The sequence below is a fragment of the Condylura cristata genome, unplaced genomic scaffold, assembly GCF_000260355.1.
Source record: "Condylura cristata isolate star-nosed mole 26May11 unplaced genomic scaffold, ConCri1.0 scaffold00006, whole genome shotgun sequence".
Classification (NCBI taxonomy): Eukaryota; Metazoa; Chordata; class Mammalia; order Eulipotyphla; family Talpidae; genus Condylura; species Condylura cristata.
In genome coordinates this window covers 55005827-55018240 of record NW_004567107.1, presented here as the reverse complement: position 1 = coordinate 55018240, position 12414 = coordinate 55005827, and the positions used below count along the sequence as shown (strand labels likewise).

The window sequence follows — 12414 nt, the reverse complement described above, 5'->3', positions numbered from 1 at the left end:
TCTGTCTCTGGTGAAGCCTCTCGCTGCCCCTGAGCCTCTGGCCTGTACCCCAGTTCTGTATGAACAAATAAATAAATCTTTTAAAAAATAATAATAATAACAATACCACCACATCTCCACAGGAATAGTCAAAGAGCTGACTGATACTGTGTGTTGGAGAGGACAGAGTAAATGGAACTCTCCTCCTCCTTTATTTGCTCAGGGGCAAATAAAGTGGTTCAACCATTTTGGAAAACAGTTTGCCAAACACATACTTCCATTTGGAGCAGTCATTCCAGTCCTAGCTATTTACCTGAGAAAGATGAAAACAATATTAAAATTTTGTCAGCATGCTTCAGATAAGCAAACATTTGATTTTGTTTTCTCTAATCTCTCTAGTCTCTCCTATTCACTGCCCTATAAGAAAAACAAATAAGCAAACAACTAAAAATCAAATAATGGGACTTTCCCTGGTGGCACAACAGGTTAGAGCACCACATTATGAAGCTCTCGAAAGCCACTGCGGCATGAGTTCAAATCCCCTGCCAGGGAGCTGACACACCGGGCGTGGCAGACCTCTCCTGACCTGCTCACTGATCCCCTCAGCAGTGTATTTCAGTACATCAGCCTGTTCTGTTCTCCACTCCATCTCTGATGAATCCTTTTACCCCCTCCCCCACACCTCTGGCCTGTACCCCAGTTTTTGTATGCATAAATATATAAATCTTTAATTTTTTAAAAAAGAAAATATATGTTTCACTGGATTTTTTTTCCAGGTAGAATCGCACCAGCCATGTGTTTGGTGATCAGGACAATGAGCAAGAAGCACAAAGAAGCAGCGGTCTTGTGGGCTGAAGTGATGATGATGCATCAGCAAGCCTGGGAGTGGCAGCCACAGAGCTGACAGGGTAGTTAGTTGGCAAAGGATCGAGTATGTACGTTTTTCAAGCCAGAAGGAAATTCACAATGGAGGTAGATTCAGTGAGGTGAGGTGGTGATGATGAGGCTGGAGAAATTTACCTTCAGTCTCAACCCATCTTTCTGTCATAATCAGAGGATCATCTGAGTGTCTGGACTATACAGAGTCAAACCAGGGAGGGCCCCGGACCTGGGACTTTTTAAGGAAGCTCCTTGCAGTTACCCTGTAACCATCTTTCAGTTGATTTTACTGTGATTGGATTTTCTCAGGGGAGCTGAAGTGCAAATAGTAACAGAGGTGTATCCACTACCCCACTATCGCCCCATGACATATTTCTTCCAGACCTTCCCCATAGGGAAACGACAGAGCATCTATCCCAAACCTCCTATCTTCTCACCTGGCCAGTATTTCCTAGAAGTTAAAGATTTATCTAAGAAATCTAATAACCCTGGTCTGCCAGGGCAATTTTCTTCACACTACGCCACACACATTTTCTTCAAACTAGGTGATTTTTTTTTTTCCTTTCTTCCTCCGGGGAAATGTGTCTGATCAAAATTTAGACTTTGTAAAGAATGTTCTGAAACCCTCAGTTCTATTCTCCTATCTCTTAGTGCATATATTTAGAGCTTAAATCTGTAAACTCAAATAGCTCTGAGAGGCAGGTGTTAATTCTTAGAAACCTCAAGTAGCAGAGATAATAGCAAACATGTAAGAGGCTTTTGTACTGATTATCATCAGAGTAAATGACTGAGGTTGGCTAAGAAATCAGAAACTAGGGCCCTCCCTTGTGGTGCAAAGGGTTAAAGCACAGCACCATGAAGCTAGCCACAGCTGCTTCAGCATGAGTTCGATTCCAGCCGTGGAGAGGACCCACAGGGCACAGCAGACCTCTCCTGTCTTGCCCACTGTTCCCTGCAGGAGTGTACTTTGTCAGCCTGCCTGTTCTATTCTCCACTCTGTCTCTGGTGAATCCTCTCACTGCCTCTGCACCTCTGGCTTTTACCCCAGTTCTGTATGCATAAATAAATCTTTTTAAAAAACACACAAACAGAAACTATGCTGCATAGCAGACTAGACCCTCATATGACAATCTCTGGGGACTTATTTTATTCCATGCTTTATGCACTTGTAATTTTAGTAAATAGTGTATCTCAGAGAAAATTTTTGCTATTTGCTTTTTTTTAATGATTTATTTATTTATGCTTACAGAACTGGGTTATAAGCCAAAGGTATTGTGGGTGAGAAGATTCACCAGAGACAGAGTGGGGAGCAGAGCAGGCAGATGCACTGAAGAACACTGCTGAGGGGAGCAGCGGGCGAGACAGGAGAGGTCTGCTGTGCCATGCGGGTCACCTTCCTGGCCGGGGATTGAACTTGGCTGTAGATGTCTTCATAGTGTTATCTGCACTGAGCCATCAGGGAGGGCCCAAAACGTATATTTTCTATGAAAGAAATTATTGATGTATAGAATTTGGTAGGCTAATGGGAGGGACAAGCGGGAAGTGGATGAGCAAATTTGCCTGAGTCTTAATGTCTCTTTGAGAAAAGGTGAACAGAAAACCCAACCTCTCCACACCTATTCAGCTATTAAAATTTGATTGTCTTAGTGTGAATCTCAGTACAGTGTCAGTACAGTAGAATCAATATTTATAAAATTGTTAATAAATATAAATGTATCTGAACTTAGACAGTTTAGATAAACATGCCAGTTAAATGAGTAAACTTATTTTACTAGATTCCTGTTGTGAATTAAAATTTCTTGCTTTGCTTCTGCATTTGGTTTTTTGTGTTGAAATGGCAGGAATTAAAAATATTTTTTCTCATTTAAAAAAGATTTTTTTATTTATGCATAGAAGAACTGGGTGTAGGCCACAGGTGTGTGTGTGTGGGGGACTAAGACAGAGTGGGGAGAAGAACCGTGGGTCTACTTAAATACACTGCTGAGGGGAGCAGCAGATAAGGCAGGAGAGATCTGCTGTCATGTGGGTCAGCTCCCTGGACAGGGATTGAACAAGTGCTGCAATGACTGTGATAGCTTCTTAGTGCTGTGCCTTAAACTGTTGCCACTGTGACACCAGGGATGCCCTGTTTTTTTTTTTTTATTATTATTATTTTATTTATAAATTCCTGCCTTTGCCCCCCTTCCCCCCCCCACCCCTGAAGATCAAAGCAAGACCATCTGCAGTTAGTATTTGTCCGGTATCCAGTAGATGGCAGTATAACACCAAGTTTACATGTCCTTGGCTAAGGAATGCCTGACTAGTCCGTAACAGGGCCTGAGCACAGGGAAGAAATGTTGCCTGAAATCTTTATTGTCTCTGTTTTATCTTGATTCAACCCAGCATTGGATAATGAATCATCAAAGACAAACCATTCAAGGACTATGGGACCAGATGGAGAACGTGGGGTGATGCGGTGACCCCTGCTGTTTCTACTGGCAGGCCTACCAAGATTCATCTGCCTTCTTGGTTGAAAAATGGGGGGAAGCCATCAGAAAGGGAAAATCTACACGTAGTTCCACAGAGCTTTCAGTTGATTCCTTAACAATAAGTAGCTGGCTGTAGTTTCAAATATGAATTTCGAAAACATGTCAGAACAGTGATTAATAATGGCAACAGTATTATTATTTGAGAAGATTTTGCTTGCCAAAATGAGAACAGTCTTGAGAGCCCGTTTACAAGCTAGACAAGAATGTCAGACTCAGGTGTATAAGACAAATGTTTCATTTGCAAATGATAATTCTTTAATTCAAGTCGATTACCACCTGACTTTCAAAATTTTCCAATGATTAGATTTGGAATATATGGCACTGATTATTGCATTTTATTGTTATTTAAATAGTACGCAAAGTGAGTGTTTTTATTTTCTAAAGTAAGGTGTCAGTTTCTATCCACTAACTTTTTAGACCATCGCATCTGTTTACATACGAACACATATGCGTATCTATTCATCATGACTCTTACACACACTTTGCTGGCTAAAAGCGATAGTCCTGGGGAGAACTGGCAGCAGATAATAAGTTAGTTAAAATTTGTGGGATGCTTTAAAATAAAGTATGAATGCAATCTTTATTTGAAAATTATATTGCTTTAAAAAATATACTGCCTTTGGCCCTCCCTGGTGGCGCAGCAGGTTAAAGCACAGCACTGAGAATCTAAAGCCGCTTCTGCATGAGTTCGATTCCCACCTGGCCCGGAGGTGACCACATGGCGCGGCAGACCTCTCCTGACCCGCCCGCTGCTCCCCTCAGCAGTGTACTTCGTCGACCTGCCTGTTCTGCTCCCCACTCTGTCTCTGGTGAAGCCTCTCACCACCGCCCCTGAGCCTCTGGCCTGTACCCCAGTTCTGTATGCACCAATAAATAAATCTTAAAAAAAAATTAATTAAATTAATGAGAACTGGAGAATTGAAAGGTCTATGACAACTGTCAAAAGACATATAAATATAAAGAGTAAAGCAGAAATCAATTTAAGAACTAACAAGTAATGATTAAGACAATAAACATAACTTGCTTTTACTCCTCAATTAAAAAGAAAATATTCTTGATAATTTTATTGGCATTTTTTTCTTTCTTTTTTAAAAATTTTTTCACATCATTCTTCATTTTGTGCATTTTTCCATCAAAGTTGTAATCCCCATGGGTCTTGATAATTTTAAAACACAGACCTCATTACTTTGCATAGAAACAAAAGCCTAAAATCAAATAACATAAATATTAAGTACCAAAATAGTAAAAGATCATATGGGAATAGACAAAGCAAGCAAACATAATAAGTAAGAGTAATTAGAGGTTGCAATATCAATATTAATGAAATATTGATAATGATTAGTTTGAATCTATATGAAAAAAATCTGTTAAATTTGAGAAAGAGCTAAGTATCCATAGGAAACAAATAGAATCTATAACTAAATAATAAAAGTCATAGAACTAAAATTCAGATAATATGGAACATTAAATTTTTTATAATATATGTATTTATTACATTATTCTTCATTTTGTGCATTTTTTCATCTTAGTTATAATCCCTGTGGACTTCCCACCACCAATTCACCCGTATGCCATCGCCATCCTCTTGTGCACTCTCCCCACCCCAGTTTTGATCCTGTTTCCCTCTCCACTCCTGTAAAATGTCTCTGGTTTATAGTTGTTCATTGTTTTTCATTTTTACTTTATTACAATTGCTTTTATTCCTCCCTGATCCCTTATGCTCCTGCTAGGAGTGAAACCATCCAGTATTTTTCTTTTACTTGCTTATTTCACTAAGCATGATCCCTTCCAGCTCCATCCACGTTGCTGCAAATGACATGTGTTTCTTTTTTTGGTTGCTGAGTAATATTCCATTGTGTATATGTACCACATCTTCTTAATCCATTCATCTATTTGTGGGCATTTGGGTTGATTCCATACCTCCCCTATTATAAAGAGAGCAGCAATAAACATAAAGGTGCAGTTGTCTTTTTGAATCAAGAAATATTACATTTTTTTTACCAATATATAAAAATGTGGGGCCCTCCCTCAAGGTTCAACTGGTTAAACACAGCAATGTGAAGCTGTTTGCAATGTGAGTTTGATTCCTGTCCAGGGAGCTGACCCACATGGCATGGCAGACCACTGCTGTCCTGCCTGTTGCTCCCTTCAGCAGTGTATTTCAGTCAATTTGTCTCTTCTGCTCCCCACTCTGTCTCTGGTGAACCCTCTCACCTCTGTACCCCTGGCCTGTACCCAGTTCTTATATACACAAATAAGTAAATCTTAAACAAACAAACAAACAAATACAGTACATAGAAATGTGAACAGAAACTTAATTTAGTACAATTTAGTCTATAAAAATAATAAAAGTATAAATTTAATTTAGTCTATAAAAATAAAAGTAATGGCAAGAAAAATGAAAAATTTGATTTAAGATAGTATATTAGTGGCTAAGATTCTGGGACACTCTAATCTAGATTAGGAAATATACCTTTTTTTCAAATATCTATTTACCATGCACAAGTCATTATATAATAGATGATAAAGATAATTTCAATTATTCTGCCAGAGCAAAAGTATTATATGCTTAGATCAAAAACCTCAGATTAATTTTTAAAAAACTTTAAGCCAATAATTTAAACATCTTAATACTGATGAGAGAAAAGTCATAGAGAAAAATGAGAAATTTCCTAAGCACTGAAAATTAAAGCACTATTCTAAAGTACATCAAAGTGAATTTGTAGCTTTTTCAAGCATATGAAATTTAAAATAAACTGTCCTCACATACTAGAGTCAATAAAAGATTTCTAAATAACATTAACATAGATAATAAAATCTAAAATTTATTGACTGTTCACTCTGAAAAAGGCACTGTGGTAAACACTTTATAGAAAGTGTTTTTATCTTCTCAACTATCCTACCAACTTCATAAACAATACCTTATTCTCTACTTCATTCCTTAATTACTAAATAAAAATAGTAACTTTTATTTAGCATCTACTATATATGTGGGCAACAGACTATAGAAACTTTTTAGAGTAGCAAACTCATGATTCAACACCAATTAATATTTTCTCAATTTCCAATTTCCACTCTGAAGGAATTCAAAACCATGTTAATAAGTGAATTCAGATGATTTGGTATTAGAAAAATAAATTCACATAATGTATCATTTATTACACTAGGGCTTAAGTGATAACTTCTTAAGGATTAGTTATAATGTGAATTCTAAGACTAACACAATGAAATTTTTAAATTTAAAATTTAAATTCTATTACATTAAAAACCTTTCAACATATCTTGCCCTTTGAATGCATTTCTTGTACCCTTGCATGATTGTGTAGTGTACACATTGCCTTTGGAAAATTGGTTCATTGAGATATTCAGATCTTACAAGATATATGGATATATATAGATATATCAACAACCTATCTGGCAACAGGACATGTTGTTCATCTCTCTCTCTATATATATCTATATAGTTGGCATATGTGTGTGTGTGTGTGTCCGTGTAATCAAGTAATTGCCTTCTTTTTATTTTAAGATTTATTTATTTATTTGTGCATACAAAACTGGGGTAATGGCCAGAGGTGCAGGCAGTAAGAGGATTCACAGAGACAGAGTGGGGAGATGTACTGGCAGATGTAATGAAATACACTGCTGAGGGGAGCAGCAGGCAGGTCAGGAGAGGTCTGTCATACCATGTGGGTCAGCTCCCTGGCGAAGGATTGAACTTGTGCTGCAGTGGCTTTGTATAGCTTCATAGTCCTGTGTTTTAACCCATTGTGCCACCAGGGCGGGCCACGTGGTTCGCTTCTTAAAATCACCACTGTTGGTATCATAAAAGTTTTTAATTTGAGGAATATTGCCAAGTTCACCATGACAGACTTTTCAAAATTCTAAATTTCCTGTTGAAAGTTCAGTTGCTATAATTCCCATCAAATATTTTCCTGGAAGTACAGTTCCACTTCATAAATATCTTAAGAAAGTGTCTATCAAATGCCCAAGTCTGAATAACCATAACTTGTTTGTCATTCTTCACGTAAAAATGAAGAGTGGCTAGTTTAGCTTCTCTGTGTGAAGAGTGGCTAGTTTAGCTCACAACTCAATTAGAGAAGTGCTTTTCCTCAAAAAAGTCATCTTCATCAGAATGAAGTATACTGAGTATCAAAAAAAAAAAAAAAACTCACAAAGAATATTTAGGATATATACTCAAAAGTCAAGCTTAGCCAAGATTAATATTTCAAGAACATTCTTTTAAAATTAATTTTAATTGAAGTAAATAGTTTATAGGTTTCACATGTACAGCACTGTAATCAGCATTTGGGTAATTATACATTATTTTTTCCATTCCAAATTAGATTCCTCCTTCACCGTGGAACTGACCCACTTTACCTGATTTACCTACATTCTCTTCTCCCTTTCCTCCCCTCCCACTATTTTATCCTTTTTTTTCCCCTAATTTTTCACATGCTTAGAACACTGTGCTGCTTTTCTTTCTCTGTGTGGTTTGCTTTCACTTAGCATATTAACCTCTTGAATCACCCATGTTGATTTCAGCTTACCGTTGAGTAGTATTTCATTGTGTTTATATCCTAGATTTTCTTTATCCATGCATTGTAGGCATTTAGGCTGTTTCCATGTCTTGGCTATTTTGAATAATGCTAGAGTGAATGTGGCATTGAGAATGTTCTTATGTGATGCTGGCATCTTTTTTTTTTTTTTTAAGATTTATGCATTTATTCATACAGAACTGGGGTTCAGGCTAGAGATGCGGAGAGTGAGAGGATTCACCAGGGACAGAGTGGGGAGCAGAACATGCCGACTGATGAAGTACACTGTTGAGGGGAGCAGCAGGTGAGCCAGGAGAGGTTTGCCACACCATGTGGTCATCTCCAGGGCAGCACTCATGCAGAAGTGGCATAAGCTTCTTAATGCTGTGCTTTAACCCACTATGCCACTAAGGAGGGCCCGATGCTGGCATCTTTTAAAATTCAAATATAATACAGTAGAAACAGAAAAACACAGTTTTCTATACAGTTTTTTTCACCCTAGGAAACTTTGCTCTTCACACAATACGTAAGAAATTGTAACTCATCCTTCAAGTATCAGCCATCATATTGCCTCCATGGGGAAAATGGAATGTTGTTTAAATGCCATTGCATTTAATAAATATCTAATTACTAATAACTATTTATTTAATGGCTACATACTTTGTTCTATTGTTATGCTCAGGAAGGGCAGGGACTGTGCATCTCATTCTTCAGGCTCAATCCTCAATGCCAGTGAATGAATGACCTAGATCATATAGTATTATCTTCAGTTGGCAGAACTAAATTTGGAGGAGGGTTTTATTTTTGAAAGAAAGACATCTTAAAAGTTTATGAAATGTGTAAAAAAGTACCATTTTTATTAACAAAAAAACATATTTTATGTAAAAATAGAACATTCAGTGCAAATAATAAATAACTGCTAATAAAAATGAACAGATAAATAAATAAATATTTTATAATATGAGGCTCAGCTACAGTACACCAATTACATTTCTTGCAATTCTGAAGGTAGTTGACTTACACAGGCTTCATATTACTAACAAAAATATGCCAGCTATGATTCTCATTATTTTATACCTGAAGCAAACAATAACAGTTTTGGAAATGACTGAACAATTCAATGCCTGAGTTAGACTATTCGTCACGAAGAATCACATTCCTTCTTACATTCTGAATTTTCTGATAAGTTTGTTAGTGAAGAGAAGGCACCTCCTGATTTCCACTGTCACCACCTTCCAGGCACAGCCCGTGTATTTCTTCTGTTTCAGGTAGAGACGGATTCCCAGGAAGTATCTCTTCAAAGCCAGCATGGGACCCTCAACACCTAGGGCCCAGTCTTCCTCTTCCAGTTCCTTCACCAAGCAGGCGTCCAGATCTTGCTGCTGCCCATAGAGTCCAGCACGCAGGTGGTCCAGGAGGGTCTGGTTCCAGGCAATAGAAGACTGCTCTGTGAGGAACAGGAGCAAGGTCTGCTGGAGAATCTCCTTCAGGACGGCCATGGCCTGGGCCTTCTGGAGCAGATTGCCATCCAGCTTTTCCTTGGGGAGATGGAAATTAGTCCTGTTCTCCAGACAGGAAAGATCAGAGATTGTCCCCATTTGCTCCAGAACTCTGAAGGTCTCCAGATTTCCCAAGTTGAGGTTCTTTGCTAAGTCCAGGTCACAACTGATGGAGTAGATGGGACTGGAGAGCATCACCAGCACCATGAGTGAAGAGACCAAAAAGGCCATTGGCAAATTCTAAGAAGATGCTCTTCAGGCTGAGATGGGAGATTGTGAGCTTTTGTCCAGCTTCTCTGAAGATTTTCTGCCTGTGGGCTTATTAAATAGCACAGTATTTCACTTTCTGATTTCCCCCCAATCTAGGACTTCCCCATTTAGCTTTCCTTTCTCTTCAAGGAAATGAAAAGTGTTTCTACTCTTTTAATGAAATGAACATTAAAAAAAAATTATTTTTTAAAGAAATCATTAGTCCCAATTCAATGCAATGTTTGTCATCTTAGCAAAAACCAACTTAGATGTAATAACAAAGCTCTAAAGAAAACTTTACTAGGCTTCTTTTGAAAATCTTTCTCCCTTTCTAGTTTTCCCTCTTGGAAGTATTAAGCAGATTCTGATATTTATATGCCTTCTTATCACCTTATTCTCTGCTGTAAAACAATTATTTTGTAAAAAAAAATTAAAAAAAAGTTTTTTCCCTCCTTCACTGAGAAAATTACTGAACATTTACTGTGTGCCAATTACTATGCCGCCCTCTGGCTACACAGAGATGATGCACCTGCGGTCTTGCCTTCAAGAAGAGCCAAGACAATGCTCACTGATGTCCAGTGCATTATGCCCAGACATTATTACAGGGATCTCATTCAGTCTTCACTACATCCCCCAAAAAACAACTGATTATCATTTCCAAGTAACAGAGTAGAAAACTGGTGTGTCCTGGTCACGCATCTGTAAAGGTGGGAGCTGTGGCATGAGTCCAGGATGCCTGTCCCAGAGTCACCATCCCAGTCTCCAGGCTGGTATGTCTTCTCCACTGGCATTCTTCCTGTGGTTCCAGGTGAGTCATTTCCAATTTCCTTTTTACAAAGCACTGCTACTGTTGCAGCAGTAGCAATGTGTCTTAGCTACATCATAGCTCTGTCAAAGGAATGTCAAAGGCAATCCATTTTTTTCATTTGCTGTTTTTGCATAATTTTATTATTTTGTGCATATAAAGACTGGGGTACAGGCCAGAGGTGCAAGGGTTAAGAGGATTCACCAGAGACAGAGTGGGGAGCAGGATGGGCAGATTGACTGAAGTACATTGTTGAGGGGAGCAGTGGGCAAGACGGAAGTCTGCTGTGCCATGTGGGTGAGCTTCCTGTCCGGGGATTGAACTTGTGCTGCAGTGACTGCGGCCAGCTTCATAGTGTTGCACTCTAACCCCTTATGCCACTATTACTTCTTTTGTACTTGTGTTTTCACTTGATAAAAGTCATCCTAATTCCTCTTCAGTCTTTTCTGTTTCCACTTTGAGGCTTGTTACAAAAACAAAAAGGAAATGAAAACCTACAGGAGAGAAGGAGTTAATAGATTTCCCGTATGGTTTTCAAGACATCAGAACTTTCCCCTCTCTTTTAAGGTTCCTACAAAGTCAAAGTAAGCATTTATGATGAGGTAGGCACAAAGGCAAATGGAAAGTAAATGCTGAAAAAGAAAAGGAAAAGGAAAAAGGAACATCTCTCTCCAAATAACAAAGAAATGTCACTTAACTAGATAAATCAGGGATTAGAAGCTCTGCAGAGTGACAGGTATCAGACTAGTCCGTGTGAGATTGTTGGAATACTACAGAAGAAGGCCCACTGGCTTTTTAAGGCACATTGTTACCAAAGGGATGAGTTTTCAGCTCTGCAGAGTCACAGCATCTGTTACTTATTTGTCTGTTACCTGTTTTTCACAATCCAAGATGATGAGGAGACTCCCAGAAAGTAATCACACCACTTCACAGAAGGGGCTGGGTTACAGACTGGGTGACTGTTTATAAATGGGTGAGCGGTCAGCTGTTACCTGAAGGCTGAGAGAATTTAATCATTTGGACAGGGAACTCCCAGTCATGTGATCACATGTTCAGATTCAGATAAGAGGTAAAGTTGGAAAAAATGTTGATTGGTGAGCTGAAAATGAAAAAATGAGATTACTTCATGGCAACATTCCCCTTGTTTTTGTAGTTGTGGAAATGGCTCACTGGTGTCTGATGTATTCTGTCCAGCCATCATTCAGTCTTCACTACACCACCTAAAATACAAGTGATTATCATTTCCGAGTAACAGAGTAGAAAACTGGGGTGTCCTGGTCACGCATCTGTAAAGGTGGGAGCTGTGGCTTCAGTCCAGGATGCCTGGCCTGGAGTCACCATCCCAGTCTCTAGGCTGGTGTGTCTTCTTCACTGTTGTTCTTCCTGTGGTTCCAGGTGAGTCATTTCCAATTTCCTTTTCACAAAGCACTATTCACTCATACAATGGACAGTCCAGTACTCTTGAAAACAAAACATCTCCCGTTAAGTCCCAGTCCTGCTTTTCAAATGATGTTGCTCCATAGCTGTCAATTGGATCTTTGAAAGTTGCTGCTCCCATATGAGGTAAATTCAGAAATTAGCCAGGAGGTTAAAATACCCATTTACGTTTAGTGGGTGTCCCTGTTAGCCAGGAACTAAACCTCAGTGCTATGACCCCTGTGGCCTAAGTTCGAACCCCAATGGGGAGCTATATCAGACATGGTGCGGCAGACCTCTCCTGTCTGGCCCGCTGCTCCCCTCAGCAGTGTATTTCAGTGGATCCGCCTGCTCTGCTCCCCACTCTGTTTCTAGTGAATCTTCTTGCCCCCCTGAGCCTCTGGCCAACTCTCCAGTTCTTCTATGAATAAATAAATAAATATGTAATTTTATTCTTGCTATCTTTGTTTTCAAAGACTATCATTTCCTCCAAGTTCTAGGTCCACTCTGTTTGGGAGTTTTTT

General features: G+C 38.9%; 1 protein-coding gene across 1 annotated transcript; it reads right to left on the bottom strand.

Annotated features, from left to right (window-relative positions):
* Positions 1-9084: 9084 nt before the first annotated feature.
* Positions 9085-9651, bottom strand: LOC101621860 (interferon omega-1-like). Its single transcript, XM_004678016.1, has one exon. The coding sequence runs from the start codon at positions 9649-9651 to the stop codon at positions 9085-9087; it is 567 nt and encodes a 188-aa protein (XP_004678073.1).
* Between the last annotated feature and the right edge of the window lie 2763 nt (positions 9652-12414).